Genomic DNA, 23566 nt, shown 5'->3' on the forward strand with positions numbered 1-23566 from the left:
CTCCCAACTTTGAAACGTAGCTGCGCTGGTGCCTTTACTTTAAATAAGAGGTAACGCATGCAAAAGTGCGGCACTCATACTCTTTAACATTGAACACGAAGTAAAGTGTTTAGGTCAAGGTTTCAATATTTCAATTCATATTGTCCTCAGGTATTCTGATGACAGTAAGAATTGAAATATTGAAACCTTGACCTAAACACTTTACTTCGTGTTCAATGATTAAAGAGTTTGAGTGCAGGACCTTTGCAATATATATATATATATTATGATGGGTGGTATCTGTGTGACCTGGTCTGTCACTGCTGTCACTAGCATGCTCCATGAGCTGAGGAAGGAGGCATGCTGGGACCAGGCAGTGAATGGCTGGATTGCATCCACCACCAACACCTGTATGATGAGTGAACCAGTGGAGTATTCCCATACACACTGAAACACCATCCAGATGCAGGATGCGGCAAGCAACCAGTCCAATCATTCATTGATCTGTAACTGCATGCCTCTGGCATCTCTCTAAGAAACACAAAACTGTGGGATAGAGGGCGAAGGACACTTATCAATTAAGCTAGGCTCAAACCAATATCATTAAATGTTTCTTTTATTTCTTTACTCTAAGCCAAGTATCTGTCTATTGTGAGTGGTGATGCGGTGCCCAGCATCGGCTGAGGCAGCAATAGGGCAAAGGATGGTCTTGCTAATGGTAATATTCATTGTGAATAATGGAATGTCATAAAGCAGATATACAGAGACAATCCTTATTGAGGCACCACTATTTTCCCAAACTCCTAATGCTATGTAATCTGTAGCCTGCTGTACATATTGCTGCCCTCTACAGAGATAATGCATATGTTTTAAATGTTTGCCTCAAACTTTTCATTACACGTTCATTGATCCACAATGTAGTAGAGCTCATGATTTATCTATCCAGTAACATGCTTATAATAAACTTAACTATACTGGAGATTAAATGCAAGGCAGAACAAATTTCTACCATAAAAGAGTTTGATTTTTCATTTTCTTTTCTATACAAGTCTCTGTAAGCAAAACCAAAACCATGGCCCATGACATCAGACTTTGTTGTCACTGATCTGATGAGGAATGAAATGATGGGACATTGCCTGCACACATTAATTTGCCTCTTCTCCTAGTTTGTTTCAGAAAATGCTTCATTCCTTTTGTAAAATAATTTTGACCTCTATGGAGAAACTGACAGCGCCCAAACAAAAGGTTTAAACTAAATAATAGCACATAGTCCAAGACTATCAAAAGACATCATGAAGTGGTCATTGCTGGACACTGAGGAGTAAGATTGCAGTTTACAGGTACACTGGATAAAATAAGGCAGGATATTTTTGGAACAGAGCAATGTTTTTGATAGGATAGGTTTTACATACGCTCTTGGAGTTTATTGTCCACATTTTTTCTTTTAACTAGTCCTTTGGGTAAAAGCAGAGTGGACCACTTTGCTATAGAGCGCGCAGCCTTGCAAGGAGAGCTTCCACTTCCGTCATTGATTCTGCCTTGGCAGCAGAGCCATGACCTGCCCCTTTGTCTCTGTGCCCTTCCGAGCTGCACACCTCATGTCTAGTGGTAACCTTGTTCCAGGTTTTAGAAGAATGGGATTCCAAGTCGTAACTAAGTTCCTTAGCAACTGGAGCCCGTGCAGCAGCAGAGTGTATATTTGGTCGTGAACGGGACCTCTCAAATTGAGGTTTTTGGTTTTCTGGAAATTACAAGAAGAAAAGATAATGATATGTTATTAAACTGAATTACCTTTTAAACATACAGCATATTGTATTTCCAAGCATTAGAACATGAGAAAGGTAATTTAGAGCTGAAGCGGGAAAGCAAAAATATGCTTTAAGTGCACTAGCATAAAGGAAAAACAGAGCATAAGGGAAATATATATCGGTATTAAAAGGACAGTCTCTGGAAAGAAGCTATTTTGTTAAGTAGTTGTTTATAGCTGAACTGACCTGAGAGGGGAGGATATTGATGATGGTAATACATCTTTATCAGAGTCATTTGCATTTCTACATAAAATAGTTTTGATAAAGGGAGTGGGTCAGAAGTAAATATATATTATTTCATTTTTGCATCTATTAAAAAGAATATGCATGCTTGTCTTGCTGGCTATAAACTCTCGGAGGAAACTTTGCATTTGCAAAGAAATCAGCTTTGCAGATTAATGTTTCCAATGAATCTAGTTCCCTATATTGTGATCCTCTCCTAGAAAGCTACTATTTAAGAGACAATGATCTAGTCTTATCAGAAAAAGACAAGCACACGGCCTGATGATTAAGTGACTTTCTCTGACTGACTTCACAAATCGTTAGTGCTCATTCTCATGAGTGATCCCTCCCACAGATATGCAGCCTGCTAAAAGCAGGCATATTCAATATTCAAGCAACCTTGAACAGGAGGATTGAAAATGGCTTCAAAAACTTGATATGACATTTAAAGTTTGCCGGTTATCTCCTGAAAGATGTCCTATCATCTCAATGGTAATGACTTTGGCGCACAGGCAGTCACTCATGACAGTGTGGTTTATGCGAGTGCTGAAAATTCCTACTGAAAACATCTTGTACATTAAGAAGGTGGCTGCTGAAGATATTTACTGCATTGTCATTTCCTGACCAAGGGCTCACAGTGATGGATGAGTACTTTACACAGAATCTTGGACAATCTTGACAATTTTCAACTGTGTGTACACAGCCTGGTTACGGGAAACTAAGAAAATCTTCCATCACACAGTAACATCAAATTTATGTAATTCAAGTAGGATTTAACAGAATTAGGATTTATTGTCAAGGAGAATTACTTACTATTACGACAATACCCAATGCTCTGTCACTACTCTTTAAATATAGAATATGAATCACTCATTACAGCAAAGCAAAATATCAGATAAAGTTAGAACATATATGAAAAGGAATTCATTTCCTGACATGTTCCATTGAGTTTTCAAGGATAAAATCAGCAGGCAGAGCAACTTAGCAAATATGTGTTATGTACCTTCTAAATTAAATTCAGACCAGAACTGCCAACATAAAATAGTTTCCAGGGACACTTTGCTGCTGAGCCAGTCAGCTGTCGTATTCGTTTCGTGCCATGTTATGTTTCCTCAGTTTAATAACACACTTTTTACATTTTAAAATATGTCTCTTCAATAAATATCAACATATAAAGATTAGAACACAAGAACAGATAAAATAACTTTAAAAGGGTAATGCTACTTGGAAGGTCAATAATAAAAAATAAGGAAATTTCCAGGACAAGTATATAAAATCTCAGTGATAATGGTCCCGCTGCCCCTGCACAGTGCCATGATTCACTGCATTGTGCCACAGGGGGGAGAGATTATGATGACAGAAATTATCCTGGAACTCTCCTGGAAGGGAGATAAAAGAGCTGGGGAGTGCGGGATTTATGAACATATACCATGCTTGTCTACTCTCCTAGATAGGTCGAGAGAATTCCAAAAATGGTATGGCGCTGTCGGACGCCTGGAACAGTGGTCAAGTCTCCCGATCCTGCTCTTCACCTGTCCACTTCCTGAGGGAAGTGGGTGGTCTGGGCAGATGATGATTTGTATTGAAGCACAGCATCGCGGCCCCGCCTACCACTTCACAACACTGGAATTGTATAGCTGGGTTGGGCCACAATGTGATTGCGTCATCACGCCTCTTTCCCATTGGCCTGCCCCCCGCAGTGCTGAACTGACTGACCAAAGCTCAGAAAATATAACACAATCACAAACTAATGTTCTTGCATTGTTTTCTTGCAACTGGCCTCTCAAGCCCCATCTGTACTGTGCAATCTGTAATAAAAAAAAGATGGCATATGCAGCCTATTGCTAGAATACACGTTTCCTTACAAAGCAAGTCACATTGATAGCTGTGACCAACCTCTGAGTGGGAGGTACTGTCTGCCTCAAAGACACTGCTAATAAAGAGTTACAGTAAGTACAATATAATATCATACGACATGAGATGTTTGAATACATGAGTAAACAGCTGTAATATTGAGCCTGGTTCTTAGTTGCACGCAATGTGATCGCAATTCCGAACATATAGAGTGGTTGTAAGTACTTAGCGACTATACTTTTGTATTCTGAGCAGTACGCAAATATGTGGCTGCATGGCACCCAGTCCTCTGGCAGTGACGGAATCTGTCATCACTAGTAATGGAATTTACAACTACCCCATGCTAGGTGCAGAAGCTGTGACTAAAATCATGTACATACTGTACTGTGCATATGCGTGACTTGGAATTGCCCGAAACATACAGATGTGTCCTCATACACCTAGCCTCAATAAGCCATGCGGTGCGAATGAGCTGCACCAAGGGTGTAGCTTCTTATTCACCCGAAAGTGAGTCTAACATGTTTCTGATGGAACACAGACCAAAGATGACTGCCTTTCGGCATATCCGGTCGGTGGTGCCGGCAAGTCAGGGTATTGTGGGCGGTGATGTATGGGGGAAATTAGTTGCAATCGAATGCAACGGAACTGCTTCACAATAAATTTGATATGCAACACTTGTATATCTGGGTGTGTGACTTCGAAACTGTATATGAAGCACAACAGAGCTTGGCGTGAGAAAAAGCCGCTACATTGCAGCACTTCATATACAGATTCAAGGACCTGGCTCGCTGAGAAAGAATGCTTGGCGTGACTGTGACGGTAGTGTATGAGGACACATCGGTATGGTTTCATGCTCACAGGACATATCAGTTACCTAGAAACTCCCCGTTGGTATTTTTTTTTTTTTGAAACAGTGTTAAGTGCCCCATACACTAGGGAGATGTATCTCAGCAATGACTTCCATGCAATTTTCCTGCAATCTGGCCGGGAGCTTCCTGGAAGGACTGCAAATGAGTTTATTTTTACATGTGATTTATCTCAGGCAATCTAACGCACTGCTATCTATCTCATGCCATATATCTCAAGGGCCTTTTTTAATCTGCAATTTCACATATGATTGATCTGATGGGGTGGGCTAAAATTAGCATATATAAACAGCTGCCAGAGGAGAACAACCCTTGCGTATGGATGATGATACATTCCAGGAGTTCCTGGCCCTGGTGACACCCTATATTCAAAGGCAGGATACCAAGATAGAGAGGGCCATTCTGCCTGAGAAGAGACGGACTGCTACCTTTAGATATCTGGCTACCGGACGTTCACTGGAAGATCTAAATTTTGGGACCCTCACATCTGCAAAATCACCGGTATTTTAAGGTTAAAAGAAAGTACTGGGGAAAGTACTGCACATCCCCATATATGTCTGCGGGGATGTGCAGTACTTTCTCCAATATGTCTGTGGGCATTGTGGGACCCCGGAAGAGAGATATTACAGCATCTCTGTATGGTCTAGGTTGTTCCGGTTTGTAAAAACATCCCTGGATCATGCAGAACAGCAGTAATCTCCCCCTCCCTTTCTCCACAATGACTGCTGACACATAAACCACCCAGGCAAGAACTCCCCCACCCCCTCCCCCCAGATGGGAACCTGCAGTACTTTTTCCAAAAAGTGCCCAAGATTAGTGTGGCGGTACAGTACAATGTGGCATTTGAAGATCTGGGCCTGTCTGGTTTTTAGCCAATCTCTGAAATCCCCAATAAATATGGCGCAGTAAATATATTCCTAACATGGTAGGGATATATGGTGTTTTGGAGAAAAGTACATGCAATTTGACATTTTTCATGCTATCCGTCTCACGAAAATGTGCAATATCGCACTAGTGTATGGGGCCCTTAATGAGAATAACTTTATTTAACCACTTGCCTGGCATGCCTGCAAGTGTCTTATCTGACATGGTCGCACAGGATTCGACCAGTCAGATAAACAGTGTTCTGCTTTGATGCTGACACTGTTGCTGCTGTTTTCTTGACTTTGCATTGATTGACTGACAAATACCTTGAGAAAGGTCCGAATACAGGACCGAAACGTTGGTGAGCCCTTTTCTGTGTATACCTTGTTGGTGACATGAAGATTACATGGAACCAAGTGTTTTGAATAAATGACTTTATTACGTATACTATAACAAGTCTGGAGAGTGCTATCTTTCTCCACTGTTATGTGGAGAAACACTGTACTGTACTATGAGTTTGACCCACTGAGTGGATCAGACTTTGATTTGGCACCCCAGCCGTTACCTGTGTTGGGTGAGAGTGTGGGACTTCCCGTATATATATATATATATATATATATATATATATATACACACACTTTTTTTTTTTTAAACTAAAATCAGTTTGGATAGGGTTAAATTAATGTTCTTCACCTAATTCACTCATAACAAAACCCGACAATTTCGGAGCAGATTTTGAGGAAAAAAATTGTCAGTTAAGTGGTTAATAAAAAGTTAGAAACACAACAGACTTTTTCCTAAAATAAATGTTCTTGGAATGAACTAGAAACAGCAATGAATAAAAAAAGGTCTCCTGCCCACATTTATTCTGGTGAGAAGTTTTATTTACAGGTGCTAGCAAGCAAGCAGACACCAGAGACTAGAGATGTGGCCTTTTGCACTGTGGCTTCAGTTGCACCCAACAGCCCCTCTCTGCGAGCCAGATATTGGGATCTGTGTCCTTTGTATATCTGTGTGTAACAGAGTCTACAGGCGGGATGTAATGAAGTCTGAGTTGGACAGAGGTGCGGGTTCCCGACCAGACTGACTTTTTTTTTTAAAGCTGACAATCATGTAAAAGTCAAAACCATGCCTTGTAAATGATTGGCGCTTTATTAAAACTTCCGCGTTCGTCCGAGAACCTGCACCTCCGGCCAAATATTACTTCATTACATCCGGCCCTGTATTCAAGCATCCAAGGCTTTTCCTCGTGCCTAGCACGTCATCTTGGACTTTGTAGGTGTCAATTCGTTTGCATTTAGCGAAGACATACACAACACTATATAGTGAACAAATACACAACACAGAATTAAGGTCAGCATTTTTGCCGCATTAGTTAACATCTGTTATTGTTGCAATTTGTAACAAGACTAGACTAATTAATGGAGCTGTTTATCAATAAAATCATGCTGGAACAGAGCATCTGACAAGAAGCTGACATTGCCCTTATTATTTATTACCAGTTATTTATAAAGCGTACACATATTCCGCATAGCTTTACAGTGAATATTTTTGACCATTTACATCAGTCCCTGCCCGAGTGGAGCTTACACTCTATATTCCATACCACATGCTCACACACACACACACACACACACACACACACACACACACACACACACACTTACAGGCTAGGGTTAATTTTGTTGGGAGCCAATTACCCTACAGTACCAGTAAATTTTTGGATTGTGGGAGGAAACTGGAGTACCCAGAGGAAACACACACAAGTACAGGGAGAGTATGCAAACTCAACAGTTAGGTCCATGGTGGGAATTTAACCCATGACCTCAGTGCTGTGAGGCAGTAATGCTAATCATTACACCATCTGTACTGTCCTTGTAAAACATCCTTCACTGCTTGCATATTGCAGCAGTGAAGGAAGTATTTATACTGGGCATGTGAATTTTCTAGGCAAAAACAGTGTATGCTATAGCCCCCTACCACAGACCATAGAACGAATTATGGTAACTTTGGTATCGGAGTTACTTAGCTAAATGAATTAAATATCTGATATCTATCGCGTTCAGCCTTTGGTAAACTGCAGAGATACTGTGCTTATAATTGTTGCTTGCACATGATTTAAGGAGCCAATAAACTGCATACTGTACATACTGTAGGTTCTTTCATCTAGTTATTTTTTATTTTAAAAGTTGTCAAATTTGTATGTGTCATAGTCCAATTTTTCCAGACATTTGGTACAGAGTGGTAGTATCAGCAGTATGCAGGACAGAATAAGGATGCTGTTAAGTTTATTCCATTAGTAATGAACAAAATATGACCAAACCACCTGCAATCTGTCTGAACTTTAAACAATCTTCAGCTTTTGTCGCATTGAGCAATCTATTTTGCTGGTAGCATAAGTTACTGTAGAAACAAAATCTGGCTCAATGTAACATTTTACATGTGACATAACATTTTTAGATTGCTACAGGTTCATAGTAACTATCCACTTACATACATTTTGTTTTTATTGCAGGTTTAAGGTATTTTGGGATGAGAGCGCATTGACAGCAATTGGTTATAAACAAGTCTAGAAGGTATATGTAAGAAGAAAACCACTGAAATGGCCAAACACAAAACACAGATATACACTATTAGAGGGGCTTACAGCATACTGGGGTTGTCATGAGCAGGAAGCAGACAAGGGTTATGTTTTATTAAATTGGTATACATTTGGTAAAAGTCATGTCTTTGAAAAATAAAGTTGTTAGAGGAAATGCTGCATTATGGAAAGTGGTGCTCTACATGAACAAGTAATTATTATAAAGGTTAAATCTATTTACATTGGTAGGTGAGGAAAGTTATATAGACAGTTTGCATAATTGGCTTGTGACTTTTTAAAAAATGCAGTTATAAATAGTGCTTACAATGCTTCATTAACCCATAATTGAATTACAAATTTAGGATTTGGTCTTGCTTGTTTAAGGAGAAACGGCTTTATGATAAAATACAGAGGCAGCGAGGTTGTTTATTCTTTTCATGGTCATATTCAGTATGTGAAATTAGAAACTGTTCTACCCAGGATGCTTTCTGAGAAAATAAAGATGAAATATTCCTATAATTTTACTCTTTTCTTTACGCCAGAAAGCTGAAGGGCAAATTCTCAGGATCTCCTCTGACTTCCGTATGGAAACATATACTATCGGACACAGGATCCTATTGAGAACGAATTGCAGTTTCTGCTAAAAAGCAGTTGCTGCGATCAAATAGTTGCCGCTCCAGAAAAACGCTCATTGCAGAAACCGCGAACGCATCGCAATGCGCGATCGATCGCATAACCATATACAAATACCGGAACATCAAAGAGTATTTACATCTGCGCCAGGCAAAGGTCATCCACAATTCGGTATATGCAAGAGGCTGGAAGTGATCATCGCTGACACTCGAAAAACACCTTGCCACGCTTGTGCACTCGATCACTGCTCATCAAGCAGCACCCACACCCCGCGTATGGAGAGAGGAGTGCATACGTTTAAAATAGATGTTCTTAAACTAATTCTATCATAAAACTCGTGACAATTTCTGAGCAGGTTTTGTAATAAATATTAGCAAGTTAAGTGGTTCAAGAAATATACAAAACATAATCTGTACCAACTGACTTGGTATTTGGAGAATGGCGTTGAGAGCACCAGGACTAGACTTCCAGGTATGGCTACTATAAGCATGTCAGTTTCACCTGTATTCATGACAATCCCCAATAATTGGGGGGTGTACAGTATCTGTACTTAACTTAAAAGCACTAACAAAAATTAATTTAGCTCACAGTAACAGGAAACAGATAGAAACACAAAAAGTAAATCGAATTAAATCTTGGAAGTTGTAGATTTTAGGGTTCCTATTTATCGATGGGAGAAGAACCCTAAATCATGTTTCTTACTATGTAAGCCTTACATTCACCGATGGATATAGCTAATGCATGGAGAAGCCTACTTATCAGTATCACAGTTATTCATATTCTGCTGCAATCCTCTTAAAACTATTTTAGTTTTGTAGTAGAAAGTGGCACTGGAAGCAGAACTCTGGGTTTAAAGTCCACTGCACATGTGTATTTTACGCGTTGGGCACGCGTCGTTGGCTGCTGAGATCCTGGCAGTCAGTATACCGACCCCATGATGCCAGCAGCAGAATGCCGGTGGGGGTGAGCTGCATTCACGACAGGTTCTATTCCCACTCTAGGAATAGACCCTGCGAGTGCTCGTGCTTCCGGCGTCGGCATGGTGACCGTCGGGATCCCGAGCGCTGGTCACATGACTGCATCCTGTACTTACTTTCACGCCAGTTGGCAAAGCGGTTAGTTCAGCTTTTACTGCTACAAGGCCTGCACTGACAGTGAGCTCAGCATTGGCCAGCTGTCCTGGTGAAGTTTTAATGGTAAATAGCAAGGATAGAAGATAAAATCTTTATTATCGCTGTTATTTGGGGGCCGCATGTGTCAAAAGCAACAACAGAGAAAAAACACTGGTGACATCTTACACACATTCAAATGAGTAAAAAGTGGAAATGTATAATTAGAACTTGTAAATTAGTCAGGTATAATTCCATGCAAGGACAAATTACCAACATGTGAAAGTGTACAACATAGGTAAGTGATGGGCAACTGGATATACTTCAAGGGTCATTTAAGCTTACACACTGGCTCTAATTCAAAGGTGGATGCTAAGCAGATGCAACTTTTCTCTGTGAAATTATGCTAATACAGCCGATAGGCTATCTACTGATAGGCTCACCAGCTGCAGCTCTGTTCCACCGTGGTGCACACAAAGACGCACCATTAAGTGGAGATTGTCCGTACCATCAGTCTTCTGACCAGCCATAGGGTTGTCTGTAAAGCTGGGCATACACTATACACTCATTTGGCAGATTATCTGGCAGATTTGGCTGGTTGGAATGAAAACCTGGTAATGGATGAGAGCAAATGACAATTGACCATTTGCTCCCAAACACTAGGAAATGGACAAAACTGCTGTTCATACAAATTGGTTAAATCTGTGATTTAACCAATTTGTCTGAACAATACTGTAGGTTTTTGTCCATATTCCACAGTAGGGAGCAAATGGTCAGTTGTCAGTTGCTCTCATCCATTATAAGATTTTCATTCCAACCAGACAGATCTGTCAGATAATTGTATAGTGTATACTAAAGAATTTGTCCACCGGAGTTGGAGTAGCTGAATCTTCCGACCCAGTCCCCGGCATGAGCATACCTGCCAACTGAAACCAGACCAGTCTCTGTAGTTACCCAACATTACCCTAGGTACCCACCAGTGAAACAATAATGTATATGCCCATCAATTACAGTCTTGTCCCTTCCTATGTTGTGTTCGACCATGAGAAACCAGTTCTCTGCTGGCTCCAGTTTACAGGAAGTTAATGGAGAAATTAACTAGCTACTAACCCTCTGTTCCATGCTCACTGTCTACCCAGGGCCGGATTAACAATGGGGCGGATGGAGCTGCAGCTCACCCACTGAAAATAGGCCCACATGATCCAATACAGCGCAGCCAGTGGTGACAGGAAAAAAAAATCGTCATCACCAGCAGTTCACCTCACGCATCTCCCAGCTGCCAAAGGTAGCTCCAGCCAATGTGCCGAACACCCCACTGCCGGTCTGACACTCTGCTGCCCAGGACCCACCGAACTCAGCAACCGGACATGCCAAAGTTCCACCCCCAGACCAGTTAGAAGCTTCACCCACGTACCAGCTGAAGCTACGCCCCCATCCATTCAGAAGCTTCATACACATACCAGATGAAGTCCTGCCCCTGCTGAAGCTCCTTCCCCAGACCAGTCTGAAGTTTCGTCCATATACCAATTGAAGCTCCACCCTTGGATTCACTTAAGCTCCGCGCCCATACCCGCCGACGCTTCGCTCCCAGGCCAGTCCAAAGCTTCATCCTTATACAAAACCAAAGCTGCGCTGGCCTGTCGGCAATGGCTGCTCACTATTTTTCTGCTTCCTGTGACTATCAGTAATCACTAATAAAAAAGGGGAAGGACCTGCCCTTGGGGAATAGGCTTCTATCTGTGAGGAGAGCTGGGTCGTGGATGTCGTGAATTTCACAGCGGAGTGGACGTGCCAGTAAGTTTATCTGTTGCTTGTGTGTGTGTCAGTAAGGGGTGTCTGTCAGTAAGTGTGTCTGTGTCAGTAAGTTTCAGTCTCTGTATGTGTCAGCAAGTAATGTTTGTCAGTAAGGGGTCTGTGTCAGTAAATGGATTAACTGTGTGTGTGTTAGTAAATAATGTCTGTCAGTAAGGGGTGTCTGTGTGTATGTCAGTAAGGGGTGTCTGTGTGTATGTCAGTAAGGGGTGTCTGTCAGTAAGTGTGTCTGTGTCAATGTTTTTGTCAGTAAGGGGTGTCTGTTAGTAAAGGGAGTCTGTGTCAGATAATGGTATGAGTGTCAGTAAGTATGTATGTGTCAATAAGTGGTGTCTGTGTCAGTAATTGGCAGGGCAATAACTAGGTATGTGCTAGCAGTGCCTGGCACACAGCGCATATGCACTCTGGGCGCAGGACCATCGGCAACACACGCAGGGTCGTGACAACCGCCACTATCTGCATGGCTACTTGACTCCTACTCTCACCATTGCTTGCATTGCAGGGCACTGCAGCTGAAAGCTCCCCTCCCTGGTCCCACTTTCCAGCCGCAGCTACTCCTGTCACCTTCAGTAGCCGTCCTCCAGCAGGGGACTCCATAACGTGTAAAAAGGGGAACTCTGCTGCCGTAATGTGTAAAAAGGGGGACTCTGCTGCCGTAATGTGTAAAAAAGAAGATTCTGCCTGCCGTAATGAGTAAAAAAGCAGGGGACTCCATAACGTGTAAAAAGGGCGACTCTGCTGCCATAATGTGTAAAAAGGGCGTCTCTGCTGCCATAATGTGTAAAAAAGGGCGACTCTGCTGCTACAATGTTTAAAAAAGGGCGAAACTGCAGCCATAATGTGTAAAAAAGGGTGACTCTGCTGCCATAATGTGTAAAAAGGAGGACTCTGCTGTCATAATTTGTAAAAAAAGGGGGAATCTGCTGCCATAATGTGTAAAAAAGGGGAATCTGCAGCGGTAATGTGTAAAAAGGTGGACTCTGCTGAGGTAATGTGTAAAAAAGGGGACTCTGCTGAGGAAATGCGTAAAAAGGGGGACTCTGCTGCAGTAATGTGGAAAAAAATTACTCTGCTGCCTTAATGTGTAAAAAAGGGCGACTCTGCTGCTGTAATGTGTAAAAAGGGGGACTCTGCTTTCATAATGTGTAAAAAGGGGTCTCTGCCTGCCGTACTGTGTAAAAAGGGGGACTCTGCTGCCGTAATGTGTAAAAGGGGGGTTTGTTGCTGTAATGTGTAAAAAGGAGGACTCTGTCTGCCGTAATGTGTAAAAGGTTGCTCTACCTGGCGTAATGTGTGATAGGGGCTCTATCTGGCGTAATGTGTCATAGGCGCTCTACCTGGTGTAATGTGTGTAAGTGTCACTACTGTGCGGAATAATTTGATTAATGGAGACTACTGTGCAGCGTAATATGAATTGGTATTACTAAGAGGCAACGCCCCTTCCTCATGAAGCCACGCCCCTATATTTTTGACATGCACCCATGTTGCGCACTGGCCCTGTTTTAAATATGGGGAGGATGCAGCGTGCCAATGCTGTTTCTTGCACAAAGCGCTAAAATGTCTAGTTACGGCACTGGTAATGGGTATTTGTCAGTGAGTGATGTGTGTGTTAGTAAATGTGTCAGTTAGATGTGTCAGTGTGTATCAGTTAGTGGAATCTGTGTTAGTAACAATCTGACAATAAGTATTTCTGTTAGTGGAATGTGCGTCAATAAGTGGTATATATCAGTAAAGGGTGTACGTGTCATAAATACCGGGTACACACTGGCCGTTATATATTGGCCATGCAGTTGAAATGCCGATATATCGCTTACTGCAATATGCCGTACCAGCAATATGTCGGTGAATGACGTTGTTCACAGACATATCATGTCTGCCCTGCAGCACAGACGATGACCAATATATCTGCAGATATAATGGTGCATTGTGCTGTGTGTATGGTAGACATACCAATCACACAATAGGTCGGCCGTTCAGTGCATCACCATGATGGGCTGGGTTATGCTAATGATGTCCTGGAATCCTGCAAGACTGGATCCTGCTTCCACATAGCACAGTCATCAGAGAGTTCACAGCTACTTTGGCAGGTGAGTTGACAAGTCTGGGACACGGGGGGAAGGGGTTGGTCGGGTTATTGGTGTGTGTGTTCTGTGACCATCAGAGAGGGGTTACAGAGTGCGGGTGCTGTGTCCTTTTGGGGTGGGAGGGTGGAGTGCTGTTGCAGGGTGGAGGGGATGTGTGCAGATAGTGTGATCATCGAGGATTGCTGGGTGGGAGGGGTGCATGCAGGTGCTTTAATCATCACTACTGTTGCGGATACTGTGACCATCGGGCGTTGCAAGGGGGAGGGGATTTTGCAAATGCTGTGACCATCAGCTAGGAAGGAAGGGTGGAGGGGTGCGAGTGCTGTGACCATTTGGGTGTGTTGATGCTATGACCATCGCTACCGGTGTACACTCTCTCTATATCTGTAAAGTTTTGCCATACAAAAAATTATAGTTTCTAATTGATATGAATCAAAAGCACAGGTTAAAATGTATATACAAATTGCATTTAAAAACTTTTCCACACTTTCATAAAAATACACAAACTCACTATTAAGCATTTGTATATGCCTAAATATAATACATAGGGCGGAATTCAATTGTTGTGCACAGCATCTGTCAGTGGGCCTAATTCAGACCTGATCGCTAGCAAACGATTTTTGCACTGCTGCGATCAGATAGTCGCAGCCTACAGGGGGAGGGTATTTTAGCTGTGCAAGTGTGCGAACGCATGTGTAGCAGTGCTGTACAAACAGATTTTGTGCAGTCTGCGCAGCACAGGACTTACTCAGCCGCTGTGAACACATCAGCCTGTCCGGGACCGGAATTGACGTCAGGAACCCTCCCTGCAAACCCGTACCTCTACACCTTATTCCTGCATCCAAGCACCCTCACCCCTATATCCTGTCCCTACATCCAGGTACCATCATCCCTACATGTTGACCTTTCATGCAAAGGCCCTCAACCCTACAGAGTGTCCCCCTTCATCCAGACACCTGCTCACACCTATAGTAGCACTCAGTCTAGCAATCTCCTAGACTGCATGTGCCTCAGGCTTACCCCAAACTAACCTGTGTCAAACCCCCTGGCTGTGATGTCCTCTGTATTTTATGGTGGTTGTGGGAGTTCTATATATCATATGGCATTCATTGCAATGGAAGTCACTAAAATAATTGGTTTATTATATGGCAGTCACTGCGATGCTTTCTGTATTATAATTTGGTCACTGTAACAATTTTCTTTATGTGGCAGCCACTGTGATGATCTCTGTATTATATGACATACACTACAATGCTCTCTGTGTCACATGGCAGTCACTGTGATGTGCTTTTATTATATGTTGGTCACTGCGATGCTCTTTGTAGCTTATGACGGTCACTGATTCTCTGTATTATATGGTGGTCACAAACATCTTTTTATAGCTGCACTAATAAGTGGTTGAAGGCAGGCACTAGCTATGTTTGTTATAGAGATAGCCACACCCATTATGTAGACCACACCCACATCACACTAGTCACACCCCCACATCACTAGTTATACCGCCACAGCACTTGTCACACACCCTGTCAAGGCACAAAATAGGCCCTTCATAAATTTCAGCTCCAGGCCCATGTGGACCTTAATCTGGCAATGTGTCTACCCCTGCTGTTACATCCTTTTGTCTGCTCCTCCTCATTCAAAATGTAAGCTCTCATGAGCTGGGCCCTCACTTATTTAGACCATCATCCACCCCATACTGCCTACAATAGTGCCTAACCCTTAGTTTTTGCAACCCTGGTGCTAATTTCAGTGTCATGTCCCAGATGCAGAAATGTTTATATACCATGTACTTGTCCTACATTGTCTTGTACTGTAAGTGTCTGTTTTCTTGTTTTGCTCATTTGTTTATGCACTTTGCTTGGCGCTGCGGAACCCTTGTAGCACCATATAAATAAACGATAATTCTAATAGTGTTTAAGTACAACTTAGAAATTAATGCAGCACATAAACATGTTGTACAGTACGTACTACAGCAAGGAAATTCCACATCCAGAAAGAGGACTGCAAGGTTACTGTTTTTCTCATTGCAATTATATGCATAGAAGCCATTTAATGGTCTCGCTGAAGGGTTTAAACACCCACAAGTTTTTTTTATTGTGGTTCCAGGAACCAATGGATATGGTTCATGCTCCCACTATTATATCCTTGGCTGGATACATACAGTGGGCGAATGTGAAGCTTTTAAGAGTGAATAATATTTTTGGCCTACAATGAGATCCAACCACTAGACCAAACCTATGAAAGGATGAGAGAACACATGCAGAACACCTTCCCATAAGTATAAAAGCTCATTGAAATTTCTAGCATTCAACCACCTTTTTCAGGGCATAATTTACCTTTAAATTACATAGAATGAACATGACCGCATTAGCATTTTAATGAGATGTTGATGGAAAATTAGCACTCTGGGCTACATTAGTAACAAACTGACAAAATCATAATGGTAATCAGGTCACATTAAATAAAACCTATTTCACATTAAAAATTAAGAAGTGCAAATAACAGACTAAGACAAGTAATTGTGCTAATTTCATAGGCTACCTTTCCTATATCTTAAATGCAATCATATATAGAGACCATTTTCTATGTTACATACGATGAAACAAAGTCAAGCAACCTGGAATATTTAATACTGAAACAAGGGGAAGTATAAAATGTGTTAAATGCAATATTGTAAAACAAAATGATTATTTCTGCCAATCCTCAAATTATAATCAGGTACATGTTCAATGGTGGACTTGCAATAAGCAAAGCCAAGACCACGTTTAAAAGTCTACACATGCACAGTACTTGCTTTTATTGTCTGTTTTCCAGGTATTTGCTTGTTGTGTGATATTTAAATGAAATCCCCCAGAGTGGGCATTTCTATGGCATACTAATGGAATCTTCTCAGATCAATAGCTACAGTATACATTGTTTCATTATATTGGAATAGGATTGGTGTGCTGTGACTAACACACAAAGATGTTTAAACTTTTATAATGCTTCTGAGAAAGTCATCCCTCCTAGATGTATTATTCCTAATGTGTGTTTGGAGTTGTCTATCTTGGAAGTTGCTTTTAATGTTACTGTAGGTTTTGCTTTAGACACTCATTATTTACGAAACAGCGACTGCAAGGGCCATTTTATATATTCCCCTCCAACTCGCCGTGAAGCTGCAGCTTCAGAAATAAACCCTTACTGTATACAGGAGATTGTGTTAATCTTTTCCTGTCCAACAATAAAAAAATCTTAAAGAATTTTTTTCTTTTGTTTTAAACCCAGTTTCCCAGTAAAAATAAATATTTACTTTTTGCAGTCTTATCTTGTGTATTAACTAAACTAATAGAAATGCTGGCCTTGTTGTGACCAGATTTTGATCAATGCTGTCACTCAGCCAGAGCACTGACCAACACAATCCTTTTCCAATTTGCCCATAAATGCAAGTGAACAGATTCGGAACAGGTCTACATGTTCGTAACTTATGCCAAGTATCATAGGTCGCACAGTGGCTTGCTAGTATGGCTGGCAGATGATTGTACAGACCAACTTGTCTAACTATAGAACCTATTTACTGGCCAATTGCCCAACAACTGCTCTTACACGGACAACGGAGGTAGAGAAGCTGCCATTGTTTTGAGATGTTTGTGGTCTGCGATATTCCTTGTTTGTCTATATTGGAAGTTCCTTGGTCATTCGTAATTGTTTACAAACTTGTTATAGTGAAAATTGAGCTGTCAGGATTTTGGCAAAATTGCAAATTCAGCCATTTAACTTTCGTTATACATTGGATGCCAGGCACCATGCTTTTTTCAATGCATTTTACTTACACAATTGTGGATAGCACTGGCAACAAAAATGAAACATGGTATAAAGACATTGGGAACCAATCTATGGGGGTAATTCCAAGTTGATCGCAGCAGGAATTTTTTTTAGCAGTTGGGCAAAACCATGTGCACTGCAGGGGGTCAGATATAAAATGTGCAGAAAGAGTTAGATTTGGGTGGGTTATTTTGTTTCTGTGCAGGGTAAATACTGGCTGCTTTATTTTTACACTGCAATTTAGATTGCAGATTGAACTCACCACACCCAAATCTATCTCTCTCTGCACATGTTATATCTGTCCCCCCTGCAGTGCACATGGTTTTGGCCAACTGCTAAAAAATTTCCTGCTGCGATCAACTTGGAATTACCCCCTATAGGTACTACTGCAGAAAGATTGCAGACAAAATAAAACACATAAATGTACAAAACAATAAAAACAACAGAAAAAGAGTAACAACAGTACAGTTAACCAACCAATGGTAGAATAAAATATGAAAGCTAATAGGCTATTGAATAAACATGTAGTATGTAATGTATTACGTGAATGCAGTACCTGGACTTCATAACCAAACTGTGGAGACCATTGGAGTACGGTCATGTAACCAGCTTGAGAAGACAATTTGCATTAAGGGGCCTAATTCATGCCAAAAAACACATCTTTACATCACCTCCAACCTGACCCATTTACACATGGCATGATGGATCCATAGTGTTTACGCAAAATTCTCAGCCTATCATCTATATGACACAGTAGTAGTCAAGAATCGTCAGGCCATACTGTTTTTCAAATCTTCAACTGTACAATTTTGGTGCGCTTGTGCCCCCTTGTAGCTTCAGTTTGCTTAGCTGCCAGAAATGGAACCCCATTTGGCCTGCTGCAGCCCACCCACTACAAGGTTCCACAAACTGTGCATTCAGATATGTACTGCTACCATTATTGTAATGCATGCCAATTCAAACCATCTGGCCATTCTCATTAACAAAGTGCTTTTTCAGATAGAACTTCCATTCACTGGATGTTTTCTGTTTTGCACATTCTCTGTAAATGCTGGAGACTGTTGTGCATGGAAATGTCAGGAGAGTAACAGTTTTTTAAATACTCATACTACTCCTTATCTGGCACCTATAATCATTACACAAGTCACCTAGCTCCCATTTCTTTCCCATTCTGGTGATTGGTCTGAACAGCTGCACCACCTCACCATTCTGCATGCACTGAGTTGCTGCACATGATTGGCTAATAAAGTGGCCATTTTGGAAGCACGCCTATATTGAAATATCTTTATTGAAAAAAACAGGCATTTTTTTTCATGATTCTTCACATGGTCACTTACAGTGTGCACAATTATTTATCAGAAAGTAACTCCAGAAATGTAATTGTCTGGTTGTCCTAGGTATATATTAGATTTCTTCTACTGTTCATAGGCTCAAATAGAACTCTCCCTCTGTCAGCAGAAAGAGATTCAGTGTAAATATTTACGTGAACCTTAACGGCGATCCCAGCAACTTATTAAAGTCCACTTGCACTACTACTACTACTACACGGTAGATCTCTTGAGAGATCTAAGCCGCTGGTAATAACAGAGATGCTCTTCCATGGGCATATGGCATAGCTATCATTGATCCAAGTTGTCATAACAGAAAATAATTTTGTTTATAGCTGGCTCCCACAATGTATAGACCAGTGTTCAAAGTAAATGTATGGCTGGGTGCATACCGTCTGCTTGAACATTGTTAAAACTAATACGTTCAATAAAATGTAATTTGTATTAATCTTCTTAAAATACTATTGGATTCAGGACAACCGTCAGTGTATGCAATGACATCATGCTTGTGCAGGTTCTTCTGATTAACGGGTGCAATAAACAACATGCAGTATCAATCACGCAAGCTGGGGATTCAACTGGCAAACTTGCAGTCAGGCAAGTTAGGTTATCCAGAACTTTTAAAATTAACTGTCAATTACTAAAATGTAGATTCTGCTGCCACAGAGACAAGATTTGGAGGGTGCCAGTACAATGAAGTATCAGAGACATTCTAATTTCATACTGGTGGCAGCTGATGCACTTAAAGTAAAAAATGTGCTAGCATGCGCTATTCAATTACCATAATGACTTCCTACCTAGGACAAGCTGTGGGGCCCCTCCCAACTACTGGAAGAATGCTTGCTAAGTACGCTATACAGGTGCAATGTGATGGTGATGGGTTGAATGATTAGCAAGATTCTGTTACTCTGTGTTAAGGGTTGTGTGTTGGTGGATTACACAAATAGCAGAAAAGTACCCATAGGCTGAGGGCAGCTGAAAAGTTTTTACAATTATTTTGGAAAAACTTGCATTAGAAATTTGATTGGTCAAGTCCCAAAAAAAACGCCTACTGCATGTTAAGTTACGATAGGTAAAGGATATGTTTTTTTGAACAATTTAGAGGATGTTTTAAAAAAAATCATTGGTTCAGCCAGCCAGCAGAAAGTAAGGCTTTCATTTTATACTCTATCCTGGAACAAAGTGATCACCAAGTGGCTCTCACCAATACATGATACTATCTGTGTGTTATGTCCTGTGTGCTGCAAGGAGAGCACAGGCCCACACAGTGTGTGACATCCTGACAATACAGACCATCCCAACACTAATACACTCCTGACTGACTTAAGGTAACCTGTGTACAATAAAAATAAAAGGTAAAAATGTTTGAGTAAAGAACCCTTTTAATTAGACTGTTATGGGGTGGGTCATGATAAATCTAAAAATAAATGCAAAACTAATTTAGTCAGGTACATGTGTAAGGGGCTAAGCTGGGCAGATGATACTGGGGAACAAGTGTACAAAGAAGTTTCCCACTGATAAGATGGTTAAAAACAATTCAAGTTCTTATGAATAGTTCTCCTGCTTTTCCACTTCAGATATATGTTATAGTCACTTGCTGTCAGGTGTTTTATGCTTTAGGTAACGTATACTGTGCAGAGTACAGGGTTCCCGAAATAAAGTAAATTTAAACATTCACATTTTGTTTTGTGATACTAAAGTTTTATTAGGAATTTAATAATTATTTTTATTAGTATTATAATTTAGAAGGTTTTTATTTGCACTGTATATGAGCTTTGCCCAAGAATTTTATTCCTGTTATGATTCTTCTTTGCGAGAACACTGTGTGTGCAAGCTAAAGGCAGTCAGGCCTGTCATGTCTCTCAGTCACTGTGATTACATTCTGAGACTTGTGTCTCTGGAAGGGTTAAGGGCAACATTAAATGAACTTGGAGAGACTAGGGACAGCACAGTTTATGAAATGGTTGTATGAAAGCAATTTGAAATCAGTGCTTTAATAAAGTACTCACTCCTAAATATATTGTACCATTTCTTTCTGAAACCTCTTATTTGTCTTTACAGGTAGTGGATATAATACACAGGGGAGCACTAAACAAACTGACACCATATAAGCACAGCTGGGGAAAGTGCAATCCTTACTCTCAAACAGCCTGGAAATACAACAGCGGGATACCAGGGAAGGGTTAGTGTAGAAGTGGTTAGAGGGAAATCTGTCAATGTTTGAAGAAAACAGTTTGACAGTCAGTTTCAAAAACAGAATAAACCAATTGAATGTCCTCAGAAAGCTCAACAGGATCATTTTTTCATTTTGTTCTTCAGGAAACTTGAGCCCTAGAGTATGAATGTTTGATGCCTGAAAACTGCAGTTTCACAACGTGGTCTTGTCAAATGAAGTTCCAACTGTAAAGTTTTTAATATTTCACAGTTTCTTTAACAAATAGTTTCTGAAGAATTTGGGTCTCTGGTGACGCAAACCATCCACAGAAATTTCCAGCCATTTACAGTATTGCAGTTATCCAGAAAGCGAGTGCTATGACTGAATACAGCTATACAGGTTGAGTATCCCTTATCCAAAATGCTTGGGACCAGAGGTATTTTGGATATCGGATTTTTCCGTATTTTGGAATAATTGCATACCATAATGAGATATCATGGCGATGGGACCTAACTCTAAGCACAGGATGCATTTATGTTTTGTATGCACCTTATACACACAGCCTGAAGGTAATTTTAGCCAATATTTTTTATAACTTTGTGCATTAAACAAAGTGTGTCTACATTCACACAATTCATTTATGTTTCATATACACCTTATATACACAGTCTGAAGGTCATTTAATACAATATTTTTAATAACTGTGTGTATTAAACAAAGTTTGTGTACATTAAGCCATCAGAAAACAAAAGTTTCACTATCTCACTCTCGCTCAAAAAAGTCCGTATTTCGGAATATTCCGTATTTCGGATATTTGGATATGGGATACTCAACCTGTATGTATAGGTGCTTATTCCAGTGCAGAATTTGTCACGTGTATGGTTCAGGTTGTGCAACTGGATAACTATACACATTGGTGGTCATTCCGAGTTGTTCGCTCGGTAATTTTCTTCGCATCGCATCGATTTTCCGCTAATTGCGCATGCGCAATGTTCGCACTGCGACTGCGCCAAGTAAATTTGCTATGAAGATTGGTATTTTACTCACGGCATTACAAGGTTTTTTCTTCGTTCTGGTGATCGTAATGTGATTGACAGGAAGTGGGTGTTTCTGGGCGGAAACTGGCCGTTTTATGGGAGTGTGTGAAAAAGCTGCCGTTTCTGGGAAAAACGCGGGAGTGGCTGGAGAAACGGAGGAGTGTCTGGGCGAACGCTGGGTGTGTTTGTGACGTCAAACCAGGAACGACAAGCACTGAACTGATCGCACTGGAAGAGTAAGTCTCGAGCTACTCAGAAACTGCACAGAGAAGTCTTTTCGCAATATTGCGAATCTTTCGTTTGCAATTTTGATAAGCTAAGATTCACTTCCAGTAGGCGGCGGCTTAGCGTGTGCAATGCTGCTAAAAGCAGCTTGTGAGCGAACAACTCGGAATGAGGGCCCTAGTGACCTCGTCTACATCATTCCAACATTTCCTACCACTCCAGATCATCATCTGATAGATTCCAATGAGATGGGTCATTCCAACAAACATAGGACACAATACATGACAATTAAATTTCACATAACTGCTAACATTTTAGTATATTTATGCTACTAAAAGATCGTATCATATTAAGTATACTTTCGTTAACATTCATTTTTTTTGTTTGTGTGTCAATCATAAGTTTAGGATCTTATAACTATATAGTACTGTTTAACAATGATTTTGTAAAAATAATCAGGAGAGCAGGTTTAAATAAATACGAGTCCCTTCAGTTCCTTTGTCCATTCTTTGTAACATAAGTCACGCATATAAAACATAACTACTAAGAGTGTAGAATTTTTCTGCTTCCAAGCATTAATTATGACTAACCACTGTAGCCCATATATTATTGTCATATTTTTTAAATATTGTATTTCAGCTTTATTTTTGTGTGTGGTGCATTAAAACTACTAAAACTTAACATGAAATGTAACGCGAGTCACATGGGATGACCCAGATATTGTTTAGAGGATTCGTACCCATACGCCACAATTTGTATCCAGTTTGTTCTAATCATGGTCATGAGCTATGGTCCGTGTATGGGCACCGTTAGTCTGCAGGTGAAGCGTCCAATAGGTTAATAGTAGGGCAATTCTCTGTGATGCACGGTACAGCTACACAAATTTAAATTACTGTACATACTTCTCCAAAATACCAAGATTTTAGTGGGTCTTAAGTTATAGGGTTAGTTGCTACTAAGCAATTATGTTTTCATATAACAACCATTTCTTAACAGACCAGTTTAAAAGGAAAACATTTTAAAAGCACATGATGCACGAGACTATGTTCACTTTCTGGAGAATCACCTAGTAGTGAAATAATTCTCTCACATACACCTAAAAGGTACAGTATTGTACATATAATACTTGTTTGCTTTAAAAATATACAGTAAATACAAAAATATGTAAAAGTGACAGCCTTGTATTGTAGTGAAGTTATAATTGTGGC

General features: G+C 40.6%; 1 protein-coding gene across 5 annotated transcripts in view; it reads right to left on the bottom strand.

The window, feature by feature from the left end:
• Positions 1-212: 212 nt before the first annotated feature.
• The window catches only part of DIAPH3 (diaphanous related formin 3), a 1416707-nt gene continuing 1393353 nt past the window's right edge, over positions 213-23566 (bottom strand). For all 5 annotated transcript variants that reach the window (XM_063952903.1, XM_063952906.1, XM_063952905.1 and 2 more), the window contains one exon: positions 213-1720. In XM_063952903.1, coding sequence (XP_063808973.1) covers positions 1464-1720 — 257 coding nt within the window. In that variant the 3' untranslated portion in view covers positions 213-1463. The remainder of the gene's footprint in view (positions 1721-23566) is intronic.

The sequence above is a fragment of the Pseudophryne corroboree genome, chromosome 2 (genome assembly GCF_028390025.1).
Source record: "Pseudophryne corroboree isolate aPseCor3 chromosome 2, aPseCor3.hap2, whole genome shotgun sequence".
Taxonomy (NCBI): Eukaryota; Metazoa; Chordata; class Amphibia; order Anura; family Myobatrachidae; genus Pseudophryne; species Pseudophryne corroboree.